Consider the following 24,752-nt stretch of genomic DNA (forward strand, 5'->3'; position numbering starts at 1 on the left):
CAGGTATATGCAATACCATAACATTATTATTGTCCTACATCATCATCAAGGAGATCATAGAAATCACGAGGGTTGTCTCGACAACAACTTGCCAATTAGCAACCCAACTCAATACTTCTCGAGACGCCCAAAGTTGCTGCCTCTCCTGATGTAAGAATGTCATTCGTAGGGATTGCTTGTTCTGCTATCAATATGACGTTTTAATATCCCTAAGTTTGATTCAAAATTAATCAAATTAATCAGATGACTACCCCAACATCATTAGCCTATTATTTGTACATTAAGAGCTATCTAACGTAGTACGCACAATTTTTACAATATGGTTGTATCAATATATAATATAAAATAATAAATTATATATAGTAAAAAGTTAGTTAATTGGATCAATTAGTCTAATTAGTTAAAGTATAATTTAGTTTTGTTGATTAGGTAACAATTTCTCAAAATAAAAATTCAATTAGTTTGATTCAAAATTAATCAAATTAATTAATTGAATTATTACTCCTAACCACATTAGCCTATTATTTGTACATTAAAAGTCATCCCCTTAGTACAATTTTTGTACAAGTCGGTGGTATCAAAATCAATAAATATATAATATAAAAAAAATAGTATCCATAGTAAAATATTGATTAATTTGATCAATTAATTGAAACAAATAAAGTATTGGCTTGGTTGATTAGGTAACGATTTCATCTACAAGGTAATTAATTTTTAAATTAATCAAATTATTGAACAATTTTAGTATTTTTGTTATTCATGTACATTACCAAAAAATTAATTATTTAAAATATTAAGTATAGTTAAATATTCCTTATTGTTACCTATTATTTCTTTAGTAATTACTTAATAAATTTGGAAAGTAAATAATAAACACATAATGGCGCCACTTTTTTTTGAGAGAAAATTGGAGTCTCTTCGATCTACTAGTTATTATCAGAATATTTATTTCTTTTAGTAATTATTTAGTAAATTTGGAAAGTAATTAAATGATAAAAAGATAATGGTGCCTTTTTTTTCGTTTTGATAGAAAATTGGCGCCTCTTCAACTAGGTTTTTATCAGAATATTTATTTCTTTGTATATATAAAATTTAGAATTATATACAAACCTTCATAACAAACACCACTGATAGAAGCAAAACATTAGTATGCAGAATTTCATCTCCTATATCATTATCAAGGTATTTATTAAAAAGTATTTACATATTTTTGTTTTTGTCCACATACTCTAGGCGATTCTTGATTCTTGATCTGTAATACATGTTTTTGTATGTTCTTTTATATATATGAAATTCCATGTTTTTGTATGTTCTTTTATATATGAAATTTTATGTTTGTCTGCTACGAGCATATTAGTTGCATTATTTGGAAGGACCTGCTATTGTTTTTTGCTTTTTTACAAGCCTTCGCGAGGGGGTAAGCAGCACCGTGGGGTGGCTGCGGTCAAAGATTTACATACAGCGCCGATCGTTCCCCTTCCCTGAGTTCGAGGCGGCGACAGACGGTGGGGTTACGGTTTCGGTTCTCCACTGAAAGGACGGCATGCGGGGCTTCGGTTGGCGATGGAGGGAGCTGAGGCACTGGCTGCGAAAAGTTTATGAAGAAATGAAAGATGCGAACGGTGGTCGTGCCTCACTAAGTCGCTGGCTTCTATGGTTGCATCCCGGTCCAACGTTTCTTTCCGATGCTACTGCTTCTCCTTCGTCTCCGCTACAAATCCTAGAGGCGCTTGAAAAGTACTGACTTGGCAGTTTAATTTTATTCTTCAATAAATAAAATCCATTCTCCTTTCTTCCTTTAATAGTTTAATATAGTTTATGTATTAGTTTTTACTTTGATATTGTATTTCTTACCACATATTTTTGTTAGAGAATGAGGTATTTCTTTTATATATTTTTTAATTTGACAAGTAATATTTGTTGAATGAATTATTTTATTTTAAATAATAATTAAATTAAAATATTTAATTATGAAAAAATTTTGAAATAAATAATTTTATATTGTGTTCATTTGACTAGTATTATTTGAAAAAAAAAATTGTAACCAAGTAATGGTCACTTATAAAAACTTTAAGATTGACAATTGTACCATTATTTTAACTTATTTTACTAACACAAATTTCGCCACTAATTTTCATTATTTTAGTGACAAATACGCCATCACTATTTTAAAAGATATAAGTGACGAAGATGATTGCTACAAGAATTTGAATTGTTGTACGACTTTAGTTGACACTAATGATTGTTTTAGAGTTCACTTATTTTGTCACAAATAAAATCATTTTTTGTGTCAAGAACAATTCTCACAAATCAGTACAACTATTGTGACTAAAGTGTTGTCACAATAAAATAACTAATTGCAACGATTTTAGTTGTCACTAGATCAATTTTTTGTAATAACATATTTGGTCACAAAATGTACATTTATTGTGACCACTATTGTTATCACTCAAATACTACTTTTAGTGTCCGTAAACATTGTCACAAAAGTTTGAGTAATTGTGACAACTTTCTAAAAGTCGTCACTACTACAATAGTGACGGAGCATATAGTGACGACAGGTGACGACTTCAAATATTGGTCACTAATTTCATTAGTGACCAAAATCGATAGTTTTGGTGACAACTTTTGTTGTCACTAAATGTGAAATTTCTTGTAGTGATTCTCTCCAATTCTTAATCTAATATTTGCTTCTTTGAGATTTCATTTCTTTAGCATGGTAGAGTAGATTAGATAGGAGATTGGTGGCCCCAAGGTTAATCTATGTGGATGTTTGATATTATTGCTAGTAGAATTGTGAGTTTCTTGATTGTTGGATGATGAACTTGTGTGGATGATGTTCTTCAAGCTTTGTGCATTTTGTGGCCACATTAGGTAGCAAACCCAAAGGAAGTGAGTGTGTGCGCGATAGCGGCCACTCACGAGTCTAACTCACCCACATCTCCGCTCTTAGTTCGAAAGGACGAGACCCGAGAGGAGTGGTAGACAAAGTGTTCGATAAAATGCCCCAACCGAATGAGGATGTGGGAGTCCAAAGTGTGACGCCACTTGGTGAAGTGCCACGAACTCCCTAGTCTTTTCCACATCTTTGCTCGCAAGTCCATGTAAAGATAAACCACATAGAGGAGCCTAAAGCCCCAATCTCCACCTTACTTTTCCTTTATTTTACACAAGCCCTATCAACCTTTCTACCTTCTTACAAATGAACCCTACCCTTAGCAAATCCCGTAACTCTTTTCCTTCAACCTCTTAGATGCCAACACACTAATTCGGTTCCCATTCGCCATCATTGAGAGACACGACACTCGGGGAGTCTTGACTCTTCGTTTTACCACTTCACATTCACTCACACTAAAACTAACATCCTTCAAAATGGCGTCGTTGCTGGGGATGGCAAACGGTTTCGAATAGTGTTGACATCTTTGAAGTAGAATTTTAAGAGTTCTTGAATTGCTTTCTTTTTGTTTGTTTTATTTTCTTGTTTTTGTTACTTGATTTGAAAAGTGAGCTTATCTATCTTGAACATATCTTGTGCTCACTTTCAACTAGTTTTAGTTGCAAAATATTTGTTGTTTGTTAAGCTTGCGCAGGAAATTTTCTACAATCAATCTGATAAGTGCATATTTGATCATATTTAATATCCATATTTAACCTTATTTGTCCACTAGAATGTATAAATTGTGTTCAATATAACCTTAATTTTCTTTACTTTGATTAATGTTTGCAACAATCACCTCATTTGGAATAAAGTAAAGAAAATTAGGTCATATTGCATTTAATTGGATGATTTAGAGAAAACCTAAGTTTAATTTGTAATATTCATCTTTAATGAGTCATCCTAATGTTTTTAATTGCTTGTGGAAATATCAGGAAAATCATGAAGATGTAAAGAATCATGAAGGGACAAGAACAAAAGTGAGAAGATGGATGATGATGAATTAAAGTGGAAGACAAAAGCAAAGAATATTAGGTCCATTTTCATCATGAAGATCAGCCAATAATGGAGTCAAAAGAATGGTATTTTTAATGGTCTTGATCACAAGGACAAACCAAGGCAAAAGTGGAGCAAAATAATAATGAGCTGAAATTTACGCATAATTTGCCCACTGTTCGGTAATTCAACAATATCTCAGTCTAGGAATGTCCAAATTAAGTGATTCTTGAACCATTAGAAGGAAGACTTCAAGGGCTACAACTTTTCAAGAGATACGAAATTTGTAATTCTGACCGAAAAATGGTCAAAAGCAGCCTTGAAGTCGAAGTTCCAGATTTCGTCCTAATCTGACCACTGCTCGGTATTTTGGTCATATCTGATTATAGGAATATCCAAATGGGATGATTCAAACGGCATTGGAAAGAAGATTTAAAGATCTACAGCTATGATTAGGGCCATAAACTCCAGATCCGGTAGAACATGGACTCCATGTGCCTTCACAAATCATGTGCATTATACACCATGTTGTGGGCACCTCACTTTTGCAATTTGCCAACCAATACCCATCATGCTTTGCCTCCTCATGAACAAGTATAAATAGAGGTCTTCCTTGCAGGAGAAAGAACACCATCACACACCATTCCATACCAAGCTTCCTACAATGTAGAACCAAGTAGTAGAGTAGAGTAGAATTTATTTCTTTCATCTTTGTAGTGTAGTTTTATTTACCTTATGCAAGTTTATTTTCTTTATGCTTTATGTTATTTACATTTCTTCTTCTTTTAATCTATTATGCTTATTTAGTTTAATTTGGGTTTAAGGTAGGAATTTATTATTTATCTTGATGTTACCTTGCTTTTAATTTCATAAGGGGTAGAATTATAATTATGGATCATAAGCTTGTTCAAGAGGCTTTGTTTGTAACTTGTTAGTAATTACTAGCTATCTTTATTGGCAAGTAATTGGAGAGTATTTGCTACAACGAAAATTGTGTAAAAACTCTAGCCACCTCTTGTACAACCCAAATATCTCGCTACGAGAGTAGGGGACGAATTGGGGGGCTTAATATATTTTGTGTACTTCAAGAGCTTGAGGTTGATACGTCACAAAAGTGGGGCAACCCTTGCTCTAATTCAAGATACGGTAGGATCTTGAATTCTTAAGTGTATGCCCTCTTGATCCATGATTATTGTTCTCCCTAATCATAAGATACTAAAGCATCTTGATAGTAATGATTCCTAGCTTTAATCTTATATTTTCTTATTGTATTTATTTCCTATTTTTAGTTTGTTAATTCATCAATTTATGTTTATGATTGTGCTTGGATTCTCGTTAGTGGGTTAATAAGCTCTAAAGTAAATAATTGCACAACTACGTGCCATAAATGCCAATCCTCAGCGGAACGACAAATCTAAACCCGTATACTTTATTTTTGACAGCGATCAAAAATTGGCGCCGTTGCCGGGGATTGGCTTATCTGGTTGTATTGTGTGATTATTTATTTCTTATGACTTAAAAAAGCCTTGAGGAGATCAAGTGTTTATTTTTCTTTGTGTGAGTTTTTATTNATATAATTAACCCACAAATTCACTACACCACTTTATACACCAACTTTTTGGCGCCGTTGCCGGGGATTGGCATATCTGGTTGTATTGTATAATTAATTATCTAATCTTAGCATTAAAATGAATGAATTTTGAAGGAGATCAAGTTTTGCTTTTATTGTTTAAGTGTTTTCTTAAGTTTGTTTAAATTTGGATACCTTTTGATTTATGCAAACTAGATCACAAGGTGGTCAAAACCTTTGTCCTTTAAACCAAGAAATGCTCATCCAATCAGTTGAAAGAGTTTGAACCAGTGGAGATAAACATGGAGACCGGTTAATCTAGCAACCCAGGCCAAATGTCTCCCGGAGGAAGTAGTTCCCGAGCAAGCCCAAGTCAAGGAGCACACACGGAGGCTCAACCCAATACCTCTCAAGATCCAGTGGCACCGGTACGAATACCAATCTCTACCTCCATTGAAAATCCGAATCTTAATCCTTATTTAGGAGGAGGATTAGGTTTTCAATTTCCACCGCAACTACAAGGGGCCGGGATGCAAAATTTTCCTCATCTTTTGAACCCAAATTTCTTCACAAACCCTATGTTTGACCCATACCAGAATTTCCCTCAAAGAGCCCAACCCTACTTCTACCAAAGAGCACAAAATTTTCAACCCATGGCTACTCATCTGGATCCCCAATTTGAAGAAGAAGATTGCATTGCCTATCCCGGAATCGAGGCCAATAACTTTGAACTCAAGACTTCAATGATCAACTTGGTGCAAGCAAATCAATTTGGAGGTTCAAAGTTGGAAGATCCTAAGGCGCATATCTCTCATTTCGACAGAATATGCCAAACTATCAAGATGAATGGGGTGTCTATGGATGCAATCAAGCTGCGGTTGTTCCCATTTTCGTTGAGGGATCAAGCTCTGAGTTGGCTCAATTCCTTCGGGACAAATCATTTCAACACATGGGACCAGCTGTACAAATCTTTCATGCAAGAATACTATCCACCCTCCAAGGCTGCAAAATTGAAGAAGCAAATCCAGAATTTCCAGCAATTCGGAAGTGAAAATCTGTACGAGGCATGGAAGAGGTTCAAGGATCTCAGGAGGCAGTGTCCTAGGAATCTCCTATCTCCTGGGGATTTCATTTCATCTTTTTACGAAGGATTGCTAGACAACTACAAGACAGTGTTGGATACTTCTTCTATGGGGGGAGTGTTTCTTGATATGACGCCCGATCATGGAGAGCAGCTGATAGAAAGAATCACAGCCAACACTGCGTATTGGTACAATGAAAGAGTCGAGCAACCAAGGAAAGAGAAAGCAGTAGGTATGTTTGAAGTGGATGAGAAGGTTTCCATGCAAGCCCAACTAGATTCGATCCAACACATGTTAAAAGAAATAGTGTTGAATAAGAAGGCGAATGCTCAGTCAGTCATTTCCTCATCCCAGATGCCACCCACACCACAAGCCTACTCGATGGTACAACCAACAACTCCAAGCCCACCACCATCTTCAACTATGGCTATGGTGCTCAGTTGCGCTATTTGTGGCAGTGCTCATGCTTCTCAAAGTTGTCAACTATTGGAACCTGGCAGCCACAACTCTTATTCAACTATAGAGCAAGTTGACATGATTGGATACCAAAGACCTCAAGGCCAAGCGCAATGGAGGAATCAAGTCAATCCTTCTTGGAGCAATCAAGGTTTTCAAGGGAATCAAGTCAATCCTTCTTGGAGCAATCAAGGTTTTCAAGGGAGAAATCCAAATCCTTCTTGGAGCAATCAAGGTTTTCAAGGGAGAAATCCACCTCCTTCTTGGAGCAATCAAGGTTTTCAAGGGAGAAATCCACCTCCTGGTTGGAGCAATCAAGGTTTTCAAGGGAGAAATCCACCTCCTGGTTCTCAAGGCAACCAAGGCTTTAGAGGTGGATATCAAGGCAACCAACAATGGAGAGGAAATCAAGGACATGGTACGAGCCAAGCAAATACTCAGAATCAGCAAGGGTATTCACAATCATCTCAAGATCCGGATATGAAAACCTTCATGAACATGATTATGACACAAATGAGTAAATTGCAAACCGAAGTTGAAGGTCTTCGAGCTCAACAACAAGGAGGAGGTGCCCAAGCTTCTACCCAACCTTCATTTAATGGTAAACTTCCAGCAAGCACTGAAAATCCTAGGAACCAAGTCAATGCTGTTGTAACTAGAAGCGGGAAGTCTTTGACTGATCCACCCTTTCCAGACGATAACATTGCTCTTGAAAATGAAGGGAAAGAAAAAGAACTTCTATCACAAAAAGGAGATCCCGAAGGACAAGTGCAGACAAAGGATGATCCTAGCCAAGGTAAAAAGAACAAGGGCAAGCAAATTGATGATTCGGTGATTCCTTGCAATTTATTGCCATTTCCACAAAGGTTGTGGAAGTCCAAAGAAACCGAGAGGGAGAACAAATTCAAAATGATGCTTGACAAGTTGGAGATATCTATGCCTTTTGTGGATGCTGTTACTCAAATACCATCATACAAGAAATTCTTGAAGGATATTTTGAGTAATAAAAAGAAGCTGGAGAAGAGTGCAGTGATAGATCTTAGTGAGGGAGCATTGGCATGCGCTGCAATACAAAAGAATCTACCACCGAAGTTGAAGTATCCTGGAAGTTTTGCTATTCCATGTATCGTTGGAGGATTTGTTGTGGGTCGTGCTCTATGTGATCTCGGAGCTAGTGTGAGCCTCATGCCTTACTCCCTTTGCAAGAGGCTCAACCTTGGAGAGCCGAAACCCACTACCATGACACTTTAAATGGCGGATCGCTCAATAAAGCGCCCAGTGGGAGTATTAGAAGACATCCTAGTAATGATCGATCAATACTACATCCCGGGAGATTTTGTGATTCTTGACATTGAGGAAGATGCCAAGGTACCCATAATCCTTGGTAGACCATTTCTAGCCACAGCTGGGGCGATCATTGATGTAAAAAGGGGGAAGCTTGTTATGGAAGTGGCCGATCACAAGATTGAATTTGATATATTCAAAATGGCCAAACACCAACCAACTTACATTGATGAATGCAATATGGTGGAAATTTGTGAGGTAAACCCTAGTGAAATCTTGAAGATTGACAAGGAGTATTCGATTGTTGAAGAACTTCTTGAGAAATTTGGAATCTGCACCCAAAAGGAGATGGACACATGCGAGCAAGGGATTTTTGATCAAGGTGAGGCTGGAGAAAGAATTTTTGCTGCTCTTGACCCGCTAGGAGAGGAACATGCACCAAAGGTAGAACTAAAACCTTTACCTCCTAGTCTAAGGTATGTTTTTCTGGGCTCTAACTCCACTTATCCTGTAATTGTTAATTCTTCTTTGCATAGTGATGAAATTGATAAGCTGCTTAATGTGCTTAGAAAACATAGGAGGGTAATTGGTTATATTATTGGTGATTTAATTGGCATTGATCCTAAGTACTGCATGCATAGAATTTATTTAGAAGAGAATGCCAAACCTACTGTTGAACCCCTTAGGAGATTAAATCCCAATTTGAAGGATGTAGTTAAGAAGGAAATTTTGAAATTGCTTGAGGCCGACATTATATACCCTATTTCGGACAGCAAGTGGGTGAGTCCCATACATGTTGTTCCGAAAAAGGGCGGTATAACGGTCATTGAAAATGACAATAATGAGTTGATTCCTACTAGACTTGTTACTGGTCATAGAATGTTCATTGATTACAGAAAATTGAATAAGTCTACTAGGAAAGATCATTACCCCCTTCCATTTATTGATCAATTGCTTGAGAGAATGTCCAAGAATGAATACTTCTGTTTTCTAGATGGTTTTTCAGGATATTTTCAGATTTCTATTCACCCAGATGATCAAGAAATGACAACATTCACATGTCAATATGGCACCTTTGCTTTCAAAAAGATGTCATTTGGTTTGTGTAATGCACCAGCTACTTTTCAAAGGTGCATGATGGCAATCTTTTCTAAAATGGTGGAAGAAATCATGGAAGTATTCATGGACGATTTCTCAGTTTATGGTAAGTCGTTTGATGATTGTTTCATAAATCTTGATAAAGTTTTGTGCAGGTGCCAAGAAGTCAATTTAGTTCTGAATTGGGAGAAATGTCATTTTATGGCAACTGAAGGCATAGTTCTTGGCCACAAAATTTTAGCAAGAGGAATTGAAGTAGACCCGGCATAGATTGAAGTCATTTCAAAATTGCCACCCCCAAGCTCGGTAAAAGGAGTAAGGAGTTTTCTTGGTCACGCTGGGTTTTACAGAAGATTCATCAAAGATTTCTCTAAAATTGCAAAACCCCTCACGCACTTGCTTGCGAAAGAGGTGGCGTTTAATTTTGATGAATCTTGTCTTATTGCTTTTAATAGATTGAAGGAAGCTCTATGTCATGCTCCAATCATTCAACCTCCTGATTGGAATCTACCGTTCGAATTGATGTGTGATGCGAGTGACTATGCAGTTGGGGCGGTGCTATGCCAAAATAAGGACAGGTGTTACTATGTGATCCATTACGCAAGCCACACACTTGATGATGCTCAAGTCAACTATGCAACAACTGAGAAGGAGCTTCTTGCGGTGGTGTTTGCTATGGAGAAATTTCGGTCCTATTTGCTTGGGAGCAAGGTGATAGTTCACACCGACCATGCTGCTTTGAAGTATTTATTCCAAAAGAAAGATGCAAAGCCGAGGCTGATCCGATGGGTGCTCCTACTTCAAGAATTTGATCTGGAGATTAGAGACAAGAAGGGATCCGAGAATGTTGTGGCCGATCACCTGTCCAGACTTGAAGGCCAAAAGGATGATGAATTGCCCATAGATGATTCCTTCAAGGGAGAAACATTGTACATCTTGACTAGATTAGGAAAACGGTATGTGCCATGGTTCGCAGACATTGTGAATTACCTGGTAAGTGGCTACATCCCTAAGGATTTTAATTTCAACAAAAGGAAAAGGTTTTTGCATGATGTGAAAGATTACTTTTGGGATGAGCCACTGTTGTTCAAAAGATGTGCAAATGGGATTATAAGAAGATGCATACCAGAAGAGGAATTCATAAGTGTCTTGAGCCATTGTCATTCCTCTCCTTATGGTGGACACATGAGTGCCGATCGCAAAGCTCTAAAAGTCCTACAATCTGGACTATTTTGGCCTACCTTGTTTGCTACTGCAAGGGAATTTGTGAGCAAGTGCAACAATTGTCAAAGGACTGGCAGGGAATTTGTGAGCAAGTGCAACAATTGTCAAAGGACTGGCACTATCAATGTGAGCAAGTGCAACAATTGTCAAAGGACTGGCACTATCAATAGGAAACATGAAATGAATTGTCAAAGGACTGGCACTATCAATAGGAAACATGAAATGGCTCAGAAAGGTATACTCGAAGTGGAACTCTTTGATGTATGGGGAATGGACTTCATGGGTCCATTTCCAAAGTCATTTGGGAATGAGTATATCCTAGTAGCTGTGGATTATGTGTCTAAATGGGTAGAAGCTGTTGCAACCCCAAGGAATGATTCAAAGACAGTGTTGAAATTTGTTAAGAAGAACATTTTTTCCAGGTTTGGAATGCCAAGAGCTTTCATCACTAACAATGGCAAGCATTTTTGTAACAAACTCTTGGAAAGGATTCTTCTCAAGTATGGCATTCATCACCGACTTTCTACGCCATACCATTCTCAAACTTGCGGACAAGTCGAGTTGGCAAATAGGGAGATCAAGTCAATCCTTGAAAAGGTAGTGAGTCCAACAAGAAAAGATTGGTCTTTAAAGCTAGATGATGCACTGTGGGCTCTGAGAACTGCCTACAAGACCCCTATTGATGTCTCACCGTTCAAACTCGTCTTTGGAAAATCATGTCATTTGCCGGTTGAGTATGAAAACAAGGCATATTGGGTAGTGGCAAGATTGAATCTGAATGAGGATTTGGCAAGAGAAAAGAGGTTGATGTGTTTGAATGAGCTTGAAGAATTCCGGATGGATGCCTATGAGAATGCTAGGATCTACAAAGAGAGGACCAAGTATTTTCATGATAAAAGGATTTTGAGGAGATACTTTGAACCTGGAGACCAAGTTCTACTCTACAACTCAAGACTCAAGTTGTTCCCAGGTAAATTAAAATCAAGGTGGTCAGGACCGTTTCAAGTGGAAGAGCATTTTCCCTCAGGAGCAGTTGCAATTTCCAACAAGTAGGGAAAAACATTTGTGGTTAATGGGCAAAGATTGAAACTGTTTAATGAGGCATTCAAGGAGCAGGAAGCAGAGAGGAACGAGGCCAGGGCAGTTTGGGACCTTTTCCAGCCCATATATGAATAAAGAATCAGGGGTCGAGCTCATGACCTTAAACGAGCGCTTCTTGGGAGGCAACCCAAGATTTTATTTGATGTGAGTTTTAATTTGTTGATTTAATTTTCATAGTTTCAATAATGACCGACATTGTACTATCGCTCTTTTTACAAAAGCCATTCGTTAGTGCTCAGCAAGCCCCGGAAATCGAGATTGGTGTTCAGCTCTCAGGTTAGTATGTCCTGTTCTTTATCCTTTAAAATTGTCTTTTCTTTCTTCTGATAAGGATTCTTGACTTAGCTTGTTGTTTTTCCCCAACCTCTGCTTACTTTCTCATTCTTCTTCATTGATGTGATTCCTTGCTATTTAATCTTTTTAATCAAATGACGAATCATGCTTCATCCTCTTTTCATTCTCAATTCATTTATTGTTCTGATTTTGATGATACCTCAATTTGGGATGAGATGAATCTAACTCCTCTCTATGATTTTGAGAATGAGTTTCATGAACTCAATCAACCAACTGTTAGAGCTGAGGCTGTTGCTGAAATTGAACCTTCAAGGGAGGTAGTAGTTCAGAGGAAATAAAAAGAGGAGAAAAGGACATTTTCGAAAAAGCTTAGGTGTAGGGAGTTAGGGATTTCCGAATGGCCGCAGAAAAAATTCTTAAGGTTGGAGGATAACCTAGAAATTTCTACTCCTCCTCCTTACCAGTATAACCATTCCATTACTGAGAACTCCCTCTGGGATTATCAGTATGAGGAATGCGCTTTGGCTCCAGTAGGTGAAGCTTCAAGATCCTCGAGTGATGAACACATTCGCAGCTTTGGCCAAGAATTTGATTCTATCTGGAATTTCAAGGATGAGGTACCAGAAGTAAAAGAAATCAATGAGGTTGCAACTGAGGAAATTATAGAAGAAGCATCCAACCCAGTCATAACCATTGTGGATAAGAAGAGCACTTCTGAAAAATCTTGGAACATTGAAATGATTTCAAAATTCTTCCACTTACCAGTTGTCCAGGCGGCAAGGGAATTACACATAGGAAAAGACAAGCTGAAGAAAATATGCACCCAGTTGGGAATCAATCAATGGCCACATAGGAAATTACAGTACATGGATCGACTGTTGAGCAAGTTTAAGAAAGATTTTGACCAAGGGAAGAAGGTGATTGAGCTAGAACACGAAAGTGAGCAGATGTTAGCAAACCCCAACAATGAGTTAGGCTTAGAAACTCAAACACTGGGGGAATCTTCTTCTAAAGAGAAAAGATATCAACAATTGATAAATCTTGCTCACTCTACTTCCTTTGCCAATTCATCTCGTGTTCCGTGGGAAGATGAAATGTTTTAAACTTCACTTAGTAATTTCTATCCTAGTTATTTATGTTTTAATTTTCCTTTGTTAAAAAAAATTGTTTTATGTTTGTTTGAATTTAAGTTATGATTAATTTATGACTTTTGTTTTTCCGTGATTGTCTCTTATAGTTTTTAACAGGAAGGCTAAAAGATGTGTAGAACTAGTGGACTTCTCTACTCTTGTTACTGCACGAGAATCATAGGGGAGTACAATCTTTCTCCATTTGCATTTCATATGTTTTATCAATTATATTTGGAGTTTTTTTTTTCTAGTTTTGTGTGCTATCAATTATATTTGGAGTTTTTTTTTTCTAGTTTTGTGTGCACTCAATTATATTTGGAGTTTTTTTTTTCTAGTTTTGTGTGCACTCAATCATATTTGGAGTTTTTTTTTTCTAGTTTTGTGTGCACTCAATCCTGTCAAATCCTATTTGCATTATACATCGAGGGCGATGTGAATTTTTAAGTGTGGGGGAGAGGACAAAAATTGAGGTAATTTTCAAAATTTTTGCTTGAATAACTCATGTGCTTTTTGTGTGAATAAATTGCTTTTCTTGAATAACTCATGTGCTTTTTGTGTGAATAAATTGCTTTTCTTTAATAACTCATGTGCTTTTTGTGTGAATAAATTGCTTTTCTTTGATAACTCATGTGCTTTTTGTGTGAATAAATTGCTTTTCTTTGTTAGAAGTTGAGATCGCTCCCTCTTTGTTGGTTTGTGGTTTGTTTTGGTGGAACTTGTTGCAACTCAACTTGTGATTGATGAGCCAAGGGGTTACATGATTGATCTATTCTCTTGCCAATAGCCTTGTTAGCCACTTAATAATTGAATCAATTCTTGATCTAGTGTGTTGTGCATTGCTAGTGAAGGCTTATGTGAGATTCCGGTAATGGTTGTTTTGCTAGAACTTGCCTCATTACTCTCCAAGTGAAGTCTAAGATTTGCATGTTTTGAAATGATTTAGGCCATTTTTGTTTAGCCCAAGCCTTTAAGCCTACCTTTTACACATGAGTTTACCCCTAGTTGTCCCCGTTGAGCCTTGTTTTTGTTCAATAAGTGCTAAGCACTTAAACCATTCATTGTGTTAGTTTTTATTGTATTAACCCTTGTCATTTAACCCTTAACCTTAGCCAAAATGTTTCCCTCCACCTTTGAGAGAATAGAGCATTTATTCTTTTTCATGGAAGAGATCTTTAATGAAGCTAGGTTGTTAGCAATCCTCTTGATAATTTTGTCAAAGTATGGGGGTCTTGACAATAAGTTTGTTGGTTAATTTGAAAAATCAAGAAAATGAAAAAGATGATGTTCAGAAAAACGAAAAAAAAAAAAGAAAAATATATTGAAAAAAAAATGAATGACGAAAAAAAAAAAGAAAAAAAAAAGAGAATTGGAATAAAAGTGTGAATTTTATTTTTGAAGGTTATACTCAACCCCACTACATTAGAGTGTTGCTTGTTCTAAATTATAAATTTCTCCTTTATTCATAGTTTCCCTATCTCTTCTAGACCAAATTGTGAATAAGTGTGAAATTCTCTCTTTTGTTTATTTTCTTTACCCCTTCTTTGTTAGCCATACACCCTTAGCCCCATTATAAGCCTAATAAAAGACCTATTTGATCATTTCATGCATTTCAATGATCGATCTAGTGGGAGTAAGAAGGGCAAGCCTACGGGATCTCATTAAAAGCCAAGTTTTGCATAATCTCAACTTAGCATTTGTGCACACTAGATTCTCACGCACTTTAATGGTTTTGGTACTTGGTTATTGGCTTGGGAATTGAACTCGTGAACCAAGCTAAGGTGATTCTTGTAGTAAGTTGTTTTGTAGCAAGTTGGATATGTGGTTTGATAGGTTGTGCAATGAGGGAGTTTCGACAATTTCGATGCCATGATTTGCAATTTATTGTTTGTTTTTGTTTGAGGACAAACAAAAGTTTAAGTGTGGGGGAGTTGATAAGTGCATATTTGATCATATTTAATATCCATATTTAACCTTATTTGTCCACTAGAATGTATAAATTGTGTTCAATATAACCTTAATTTTCTTTACTTTGATTAATGTTTGCAACAATCACCTCATTTGGAATAAAGTAAAGAAAATTAGGTCATATTGCATTTAATTGGATGATTTAGAGAAAACCTAAGTTTGATTTGTAATATTCATCTTTAATGAGTCATCCTAATGTTTTTAATTGCTTGTGGAAATATCAGGAAAATCATGAAGATGTAAAGAATCATGAAGGGACAAGAACAAAAGTGAGAAGATGGATGATGCTGAATTAAAGTGGAAGACAAAAGCAAAGAAGATTAGGTCCATTTTCATCATGAAGATCAGCCAATAATGGAGTCAAAAGAATGGTATTTTTAATGGTCTTGATCACAAGGACAAACCAACGCAAAAGTGGAGCAAAATAATAATGAGCTGAAATTTACGCATAATTTGCCCACTGTTCGGTAATTCAACAATATCTCAGTCTAGGAATGTCCAAATTAAGTGATTCTTGAACCATTAGAAAGAAGACTTCAAGGGCTACAACGTTTCCAGAGATACGAAATTTGTAATTCTGACCGAAAAATGGTCAAAAGCAGCCTTGAAGTCGAAGTTCCAGATTTCGTCCTAATCTGACCACTGCTCGGTATTTTGGTCATATCTGATTATAGGAATATCCAAATGGGATGATTCAAACGGCATTGGAAAGAAGATTTAAAGATCTACAGCTATGATTAGGGCCATAAACTCCAGATCTGGTAGAACATGGACTCCATGTGCCTTCACAAATCATGTGCATTATACACCATGTTGTGGGCACCTCACTTTTGCAATTTGCCAACCAATACCCATCATGCTTTGCCTCCTCATGAACAAGTATAAATAGAGGTCTTCCTTGCAGGAGAAAAAACCATTCCTCACCAATTCCTTCTATCTCCTCTCATTCTAGCTTTCATATTTTAGTTTTAGTGTTGTGTTTTTCTTCAAGCAAGAGTGTAGGAGGAAACTCCAAGAGTTTGGTCTTCAATCCATAAGTTTTCTTGTTCCCTTTATCTCTTTACAATTTATTTATCATGCTTATGAATCTAAATATTGTTAGTTTGTTGTATTCCATTATGAATTGTGAGTAGTTGCATTAAGGACTTGAATTAGGGTAGGATTATCTTTATTGATGCTGAGTTCATGAATATTTCATAAAGGGGAAGGCTTTAATTTAAGAGTTTATTGAAGTATGCATATAGTTAATTGAAATCTTGTTGGTAAATGGTACGTAACATTTGTTAACTTGCCTTTGGATGATTTCACTTTATAATGGAAGTTATATGTTGAAATCAAGCTACTCTTTGCATGCACCCAATTTAATTTACGAAAGTAAAGAACATTGTGGTTTTAAATTGCTTATGTCCTCTAAGAACTAGGAATTGATATGTCACGGAAGTGGAGCAAATCCTTGTTCTAATCTTTATCTTTAGTTCATGAAAATGAAATTTAGATTAAAGATTCTTTTGTGCAATTCATTGAACTCTTAAATTAATTGTTTTCCCCAAATCTTGTTATTGCATCTATAAGATAATTCTCCTTAATTCGAGTCCTATCTTTAATTATCAGAGTTTATACCAATTGTAATATTGCTTTTAATTCTTGATGAACCTGTTATAGCTTGTTACATATCAACTCATATATGATTGCTTGGATTCTTGTTAAATTTATTCATCTTAATGCCTAAGAATTTAATTGCTATACAAGTACATGCCATAAAACCCAATCCCTTGAGAACGATATAATTAACCCACAAATTCACTACACCACTTTATACACCACAATCCATCGAAGCTTACATTGAGTGCTTATCCGTATTCCCATGGTTACCCATACCATGGAAGACCATACACAAGAAACATTCCACCTCAAACCTATGAACAACACCCACAGTACTATCCAAATCCTTATTGGTACCCACCATCACAATATACATATCCACCTTACCCAAACACTTTCACTTATCCTAACTACGAGCCATACTTATGCTACATCCTCTATGCTCATGGGAGGCAACCCACAAATAAGGAGAAGAAGAAACCACTCCACCATCATCCAAGAAAACCAATCTTGAAAGGTATAATTTCAATTCTTCATTTATTTCTTTACCTTTACTCTAACCAAAATTTTGAAGGGCAAGTACAGACTGCACAAAATTTTAATAGGGATGCACATTGTGAGTATTTCTTTTATCCCTTTTAGATGCCCTGTTTGATTTGATTGCTTCATTTTCTTATATCACAGATGAAGAGTTGCATAAGATTGTTATGTCGGATGTGATCTTATTAGAAATGTTTCAGCCTAGTTTACTAAGTGTGGAAAAGGGGTGTGTGTAAGACCCTTCGAACATATATCCTTTTTCCTCTGTTCCTTATGGAAACATCGAGGATGATGTTTACTTTTAAGTGTGGAAAGGGTGTATGCTTCTTGAAATAGTTGATTGACTGAGTGATAAGGTATAGGAACTAGAGGGCGTGTTATTGCCAATACTATCTAGGAGGGCTCCTAACCTTGTGCCAAAATTTGAATGTTCTAAATATGCTTTGGAAGTTACACCTTACACCAATTTGCACAATTCGACCCAAAATTGAAAATTTTAATGTGTGTTTGCATGTCTTCACCTTGTATTTTGTTTGGACCTCAGTCAAGGATCTCTGTGAATCCTTTGAGTTTTAGAAAGGTAAGAATTGTGAAGCCCGAAAACTGAACTAATCTTAGCAGGACATGGGGCAAAAGGTGAGCCTAAGTGAGCTTAGAGTGAAAACAATCCCTACTCCCTAGAAAATGGCATGAGGGGTTGATATGGTGAAAAGAAAAGGCAAAGGCCACTCCTAGAGATAAAAACAGAGGTGAGCCATCTAGTCTAGATACGGGGTAACCATTGCACCGTATTCGAAAAAGCATGGAGATCCATGTGAAGTCGGTTACCCCGAAGAGATCCTGAAAGATGAGAAAAATAGAGAGGAGGTGAGCCGCTTCGCTAGGATTCAGGCACCCATTGCACTGTCTTCGAAAAAGCATGGAGCTCCATGTGAAGTCGGGTCGCCTGATGACGTTATCCTAGGAAGTGAGAAAATAGAGTGATCGCCCAAGCCATGGCGATGAGCGGTCCATGTCCCTACCCGCACTTATATTTACGAAAAGGGGCTTTGGCGTTCTGGTTGGAAATTCGCCGAGGGATGCACATCGTTCCCACTAGTCGGATCAGCTAGAGTCCCCTAGAAAATACAAGGTGAAACTCTTTTGTCACTTGCATGCTTGAAGGTGTGAGCAAAACTCTTTATGACATATCCATATCTTGAGACCTTAACTTCCTTAGCATATTTGTTACATTTGGTTGGCATGAGTTTAGTGGTCTTGGTAGATTGTGTAGGAAATATCACCCGCTCAACTCCGAACACCTACACATCGCTTGATCAATTGACAATGAAAGAAAAGAATTACCGTTGGTGCTTATATGATTAGAGTTTAGAAAAGTATGCTTGCTTGAGGACAAGCAAGATCTAAGTGTGGAAACTTTGATAAACACCGAGAATGGTACTCAAAAAGGGTCTAAAATAGATTAGAAGTGCAACGTTTTGCCATCCGATCATAACAATTCCGTGCATTTTAGCTCAAATGTGATTAAAATCTTCTAACATCGATCCTAGGAAGAGTTTTTAGATATTTTACAGGTTGGAGAGGGATTTGAGACTGAAATAGAGCAAAAGACAAACGAAGCCGCAATGTAGTATCGTCTCACGCAGCCTCACACGCGTGTGGCTGGGCGTGGAATCTTTCCAGTAACCATCCACGCCCACCACCACGCGTGGTGGAATGCGTGGTCGGGCCAAAGGCCATTTTGGGAAATTTGTTCTCTTTTGTCCCTATATAAATCCCTTTTGCCCTAAACCTAGGGAGAAATAATTATTAGGATAGAATAGATCTAAAAATTGTAGAGGGTTTTCTCCTCTCTTGGGGGAAAATTCCTTTTCTTCTAGGTTAGAGTAGATCTAAGGGCAATGATGAAGATTGGAAATTCAAGAACAAAAGTGTAAAGATCCTCTTCTTGAGGGTGGTAACTATTCTCTCCAATTCTTAATCTAATATTTGCTTCTTTGAGATTTCCTTTCTTTTCCTTGTTTCTTTAGCATGGTAGAGTAGATTAGATAGGGGATTGGTGGCCCCAAGGTTAATCTATGTGGATGTTTGATATTATTGCTAGTAGAATTGTGAGTTTCTTGATTGTTGGATGATGAACTTGTGTGGATGATGTTCTTCAAGCTTTGTGCCTTTTGTGGCCACATTAGGTAGCAAACCCAAAGGAAGTGAGTGTGTGCGCGATAGCGGCCACTCACGAGTCTAACTCACCCACATCTCCGCTCTTAGTTCGAAAGGACGATACCCGAGAAGAGTGGTAGACAAAGTGTTCGATAAAATGCCCCACCGAATGAGGATGTGGGAGTCCAAAGTGTGACGCCACTTGGTGAAGTGCCACGAACTCCCTAGTCTTTTCCACATCTTTGCTCGCAAGTCCATGTAAAGATAAACCACATAGAGGAGCCTAAAGCCCCAATCTCCACCTTACTTTTCCTTTATTTTACACAAGCCCTATCAACCTTTCTACCTTCTTACAAATGAACCCTACCCTTAGCAAATCCCGTAACTCTTTTCCTTCAACCTCTTAGATGCCAACACACTAATTCGATTCCCATTCGCCATCCTTGAGAGACACGACACTCGGGGAGTCTTGACTCTTCGTTTTACCACTTCACATTCACTCACACTAAAACTAACATCCTTCAATTCACAGGTTCGTGATCAAAATGGCTAGGATAATGCTACTTTAGGTTAATGAGAATTGTTGGACATCATTTGGTAAGATTTTATGTTCATCAAAATTATTATTTCCCCGAATATTGTATGTGTTGATATTATATATGTGATATTATATGATATATGTTATTCATGTGAACACAAGTACATTTATCGATAAATGGTCACATTGTGAGTGGTAATTCTCGAGATATCGAGAATGGGTTTTGACGTCGTGTCGAACCCGTGTGTTGAGTAAAGTGTGGCTTGGAAATTTTGGTGTTATATGTGTGATATTGTGAATTACATTTATTGCGGAGAATTATATATGATCATTGTGGAGAAATTGTGTATTGAAAAATGATTTATATTGGAAAATTATGTATTTTTAAAAATTATGTCTTGAAGAAAGATATGATTTGAAGAAGTCACAAAACTTGTGAGGTGTTCAGTAATAACTGTTCACTAGGGGCTATTCACTACCTGGAGGCTTGGAATCCGATGGGTGTGTAGACAAAGGTAATGATTCAGTTTCCAAATTGATAATTGAGAGGTAGATGAGGCTGCTAGGGATCATTTACTACTCAAGGGCTTGGAATCCCTTGGGAGTGTACACATAGGTGATAGTCCAGTTTCTAACTGTGAATTTCTGAGATGAGTATTATTCTTGTATACGAAATTGGGACTTGAAGTATTCTCCACATATAAGTACATATATTAATATTATTATGAAAACTATATTATGAATGGTTATGGAAAAGTGTATACAAGTTTTGAAAATAATAAAATCAAAGCCTATATTTTACGGGGTGAAATGAAACTTACTTAGCTTATGCTAATTTTATCTACACTCTGTTTTTGTATTAAATGATTTTTACAGGTGAACATGAATAAGGATTCAAGTTGAGGGGTAAAGATCCCTTTCCACACTTTGGAATTTACTCTGGGATATAGGGTATGCATCAAACGATCCTATATAACATGGTAAGCTCTAACATAACACATACACAAAGCTATATAAACAAATATTTCCACACTTTAAAGATCAAAACGGGGCTTAAAATTAGAAAAGGGATAAGAGGATAAATCAAGTATGCATCCCTCTTTCCACACTTTAGCTTCCAGCATAGACCTGCTCCCGTTATAGATGCTCTATACGAAATGGAGACATAACATACAAAAGGGTTTTCAGAGTACTATTCAATTATTGCAAGCTGATAGAAATATAAAAGCAATAAAATATAAACATAGATAATTAAGCATGTAAATAAACGAAATTATTCAAATTAGAAATGCGGATATTTAAAGTGCATAAAAGTAAAACAGTTGGAATGTAAATAACATAAAGCGAGAAAAATAAAGTAAAGCAAAGTAAAGTAAAAGAAATAAAGGTCGGAACCCCGCGCGTAGGGAACCTAGTGTTCAGGTGAGACAATCAACCAAAGGTAACCAATGTCAATCGGACTTAAGAATCATGGATCAAGTATCATGATCGAGAACGGAGTAGGGAGGCATCACTGATCGCCGAATGAGGGAGGTTGGAACTGGTTATCAAATCTAGCCTCAAGCGCAGCTCTGCAATTCTTCTATCATTTTCCTCCACTACTCTTCGCATGCGATTAAGCTCTTCATAGTGGACGTTTTGCGTTGCAGATATAGAAGTAAATTGGCTTTCCGGCCATGTCCGCTGCTCATGCCAATAAGTCATCTGCTCATTATGGAGCTGCCTGTGGAAAGTCTGAGTCGCTTCCCAATCCATAGAAGTAGGGCCTTGCTCCTGTGCTGCTTTGTCCTCCTCATTCTCTTCTTCCTCGTCAGTGTCATCAAAAGCTTCTAAGTCTAGCACATCATCACCTCCTAACCTCATATTCATAGCACAGAACTCACCAACAATGAAAGCAATCATGGTACCTTCATCCTTTTCTCCCATAAGAAGGTTTGTAAGGCCCAACCCCTGGCACAGTCTAGTAACAAAAGGTCCAATGAAAACAGTTTGAACATTAGGCTTAAGTTGGGTTTGGAGCCATTTTCTCGCTTACACGCCCATGTTGATTTCCATTTCATTCTCCATGCACCACATATAAAAGAGATCTTGCTTATAGACCTTGTTGCGGTTGGTGGTTCTGCCGGAGAGATTCACTGCAAAGGCTAATCTGATAGCCTTTAAAGCATTCCTTGTGATGAGATTTGCCTTGAGGTTTGATGAATTGTAAGGTGCATTGTTGGTGATGCTCCTCCAATACTGAATAGCAACAGCTTCTGAATCAAAATCTTCCTTAAACTCCCTGAAATATGGCAAGAATGCTCTCGTTGTGTGGAATCCAAGCGTAACACCTAAAGTGTTAACTGACAAGTATAGTGGTTGCCAAACAGTCTGAACGAAATGGACTCTCTTGCATTGTTAACTTCTTTTCGGATCTCCAATGTCGCCAAAATTCATACGTGACTGGCGCAAATGTAGGTCCTCTCCACTCGAATAGACGGCGGAGCTGTCGGTGCCTTATCAGTCCATTCACCTCATTCAGGCAACCAAACTCTGTTAAAACATTGTCATCAAAGTAACGGCCGACGATAGCTGCTTGCTTATAATTATCCACCGAGGTCAGCTGAAGGGGTGTCAAGTGCCTAAGCGACCCTGAAGTTGACCTGTGATGAGATTTGCCTTGAGGTTTGATGAATTGTAAGGTGCATTGTTGGTGATGCTCCTCCAATACTGAATAGCAACAGCTTCTGAATCAAAATCTTCCTTAAACTCCCTGAAATATGGAATAGAGATGCTTTCGTTGGTGTGGAATCCAAGCGTAACACCTAAAGTGTTAATTGACAAGGTATAGTGGTTGCCAAACAGTCTGAATGAAATGGACTCTCTTGCATTGTTAACTTCTTTTCGGATTTCCAATATCGCCAAGAATTCATACGTGACTGGCGTAAATGTAGGTCCTCTCCACTCTAATAGTCGGCGGAGCTGTCGGTGCCTTATCAGTCCATTCACCTCATCCAAGCAACCAAACTCTATTAAAACATTGTCCTCAAAGTAACGGCCGACTGATAGCTGCTTGCTCTTGTAATTATCTACCGAGGTCAGTTGAAGGGGTGTTAGGTGCCTAAGTGACCTCGCACCTCGCTCCTGGGGAGCCTGTTGAACTGCAGCTTGCGGTCGTGCTCGTGACCTGCTGGATTCTGTTGGTCCCAAGGAGATGGGGTACAAGTCTAGAGGGGGGGGGTGAATAGACTTGTATAAGATTTTGCAAATCTTTTTCGACTTCTCGTGTGTATTGGACTTAGGATGTTTAGGTCCGATACCTCACAACATGAAGACAAAGTTTTATGCGCAGCGGAAAAGTTATCCCCTTTTAGTTAGCACGAGTTTGAGTTAGTTCGAGAGGTGTCGATATATGCAATGCAGTTCGAGAGTTAGATCGAGAGATAAAGACAGAAAGTAAATGCGAGAGAGATTTTTAAGTGGTTCGGCCAACCTGCCTACGTCCACTCTTCTTCCAGAAACTCCCTAGAAGGATTGCACTAAAAACTTCCCTTTCTAGTACAATATCGAGCGCGTGAGCTTTGATCACGAAGCCCGCCTCAAGCCTCAGGTTTTTCGCCCCGCTTCTTGTTACTCCACCTATCGAGCACTTGAGCTTTGATCACCAAGCTCGCCTCAAGCCTCAGGATCTTCACAAGACAGCTCCCAGGTTACTCNTAGCCTTTAAAGCATTCCTTGTGATGAGATTTGCCTTGAGGTTTGATGAATTGTAAGGTGCATTGTTGGTGATGCTCCTCCAATACTGAATAGCAACAGCTTCTGAATCAAAATCTTCCTTAAACTCCCTGAAATATGGAATAGAGATGCTTTCGTTGGTGTGGAATCCAAGCGTAACACCTAAAGTGTTAATTGACAAGGTATAGTGGTTGCCAAACAGTCTGAATGAAATGGACTCTCTTGCATTGTTAACTTCTTTTCGGATTTCCAATATCGCCAAGAATTCATACGTGACTGGCGTAAATGTAGGTCCTCTCCACTCTAATAGTCGGCGGAGCTGTCGGTGCCTTATCAGTCCATTCACCTCATCCAAGCAACCAAACTCTATTAAAACATTGTCCTCAAAGTAACGGCCGACTGATAGCTGCTTGCTCTTGTAATTATCTACCGAGGTCAGTTGAAGGGGTGTTAGGTGCCTAAGTGACCTCGCACCTCGCTCCTGGGGAGCCTGTTGAACTGCAGCTTGCGGTCGTGCTCGTGACCTGCTGGATTCTGTTGGTCCCAAGGAGATGGGGTACAAGTCTAGAGGGGGGGGGTGAATAGACTTGTATAAGATTTTGCAAATCTTTTTCGACTTCTCGTGTGTATTGGACTTAGGATGTTTAGGTCCGATACCTCACAACATGAAGACAAAGTTTTATGCGCAGCGGAAAAGTTATCCCCTTTTAGTTAGCACGAGTTTGAGTTAGTTCGAGAGGTGTCGATATATGCAATGCAGTTCGAGAGTTAGATCGAGAGATAAAGACAGAAAGTAAATGCGAGAGAGATTTTTAAGTGGTTCGGCCAACCTGCCTACGTCCACTCTTCTTCCAGAAACTCCCTAGAAGGATTGCACTAAAAACTTCCCTTTCTAGTACAATATCGAGCGCGTGAGCTTTGATCACGAAGCCCGCCTCAAGCCTCAGGTTTTTCGCCCCGCTTCTTGTTACTCCACCTATCGAGCACTTGAGCTTTGATCACCAAGCTCGCCTCAAGCCTCAGGATCTTCACAAGACAGCTCCCAGGTTACTCCGCCTCTCCT

General features: G+C 37.9%; 3 protein-coding genes across 3 annotated transcripts; all 3 read left to right on the forward strand.

The window, feature by feature from the left end:
* Positions 1–5,904: 5,904 nt before the first annotated feature.
* On the forward strand, positions 5,905–8,324 carry LOC116013356. Its single transcript, XM_031253048.1, has 2 exons — positions 5,905–7,190; positions 7,359–8,324. The coding sequence occupies exons 1-2, from the start codon at positions 6,032–6,034 to the stop codon at positions 8,288–8,290; spliced, it is 2,091 nt and encodes a 696-aa protein (XP_031108908.1). The 5' UTR covers positions 5,905–6,031; the 3' UTR covers positions 8,291–8,324.
* LOC116013357 lies at positions 8,255–10,514 on the forward strand. The gene is made up of 2 exons (XM_031253049.1): positions 8,255–9,527; positions 9,877–10,514. Exons 1-2 carry the CDS (start codon positions 8,291–8,293, stop codon positions 9,879–9,881), a joined length of 1,242 nt encoding a protein of 413 aa, XP_031108909.1. The 5' UTR covers positions 8,255–8,290; the 3' UTR covers positions 9,882–10,514.
* Positions 10,515–12,174: 1,660 nt separating this feature from the next.
* LOC116013228 lies at positions 12,175–13,143 on the forward strand. The gene is made up of 2 exons (XM_031252874.1): positions 12,175–12,357; positions 12,448–13,143. Exons 1-2 carry the CDS (start codon positions 12,175–12,177, stop codon positions 13,141–13,143), a joined length of 879 nt encoding a protein of 292 aa, XP_031108734.1.
* Positions 13,144–24,752: the final 11,609 nt, after the last annotated feature.

Source organism: Ipomoea triloba, chromosome 3, assembly GCF_003576645.1.
Source record: "Ipomoea triloba cultivar NCNSP0323 chromosome 3, ASM357664v1".
In the NCBI taxonomy this organism is placed as follows: Eukaryota; Viridiplantae; Streptophyta; class Magnoliopsida; order Solanales; family Convolvulaceae; genus Ipomoea; species Ipomoea triloba.

Bases quoted from the DNA above. Each gene is read 5' to 3' on its own strand.
- LOC116013356 (XM_031253048.1), top strand. From the start codon at position 6,032: ATGCAAAATTTTCCTCATCTTTTGAACCCAAATTTCTTCACAAACCCT. The intron at 7,191-7,358 runs GTTTTCAAGGGA...GGAGCAATCAAG, and splicing joins TCCTTCTTGGAGCAATCAAG to GTTTTCAAGGGAGAAATCCA.
- LOC116013357 (XM_031253049.1), top strand. From the start codon at position 8,291: ATGGCGGATCGCTCAATAAAGCGCCCAGTGGGAGTATTAGAAGACATC.
- LOC116013228 (XM_031252874.1), top strand. From the start codon at position 12,175: ATGACGAATCATGCTTCATCCTCTTTTCATTCTCAATTCATTTATTGT. The intron at 12,358-12,447 runs GTAGTAGTTCAG...GAATGGCCGCAG, and splicing joins AAATTGAACCTTCAAGGGAG to AAAAAATTCTTAAGGTTGGA.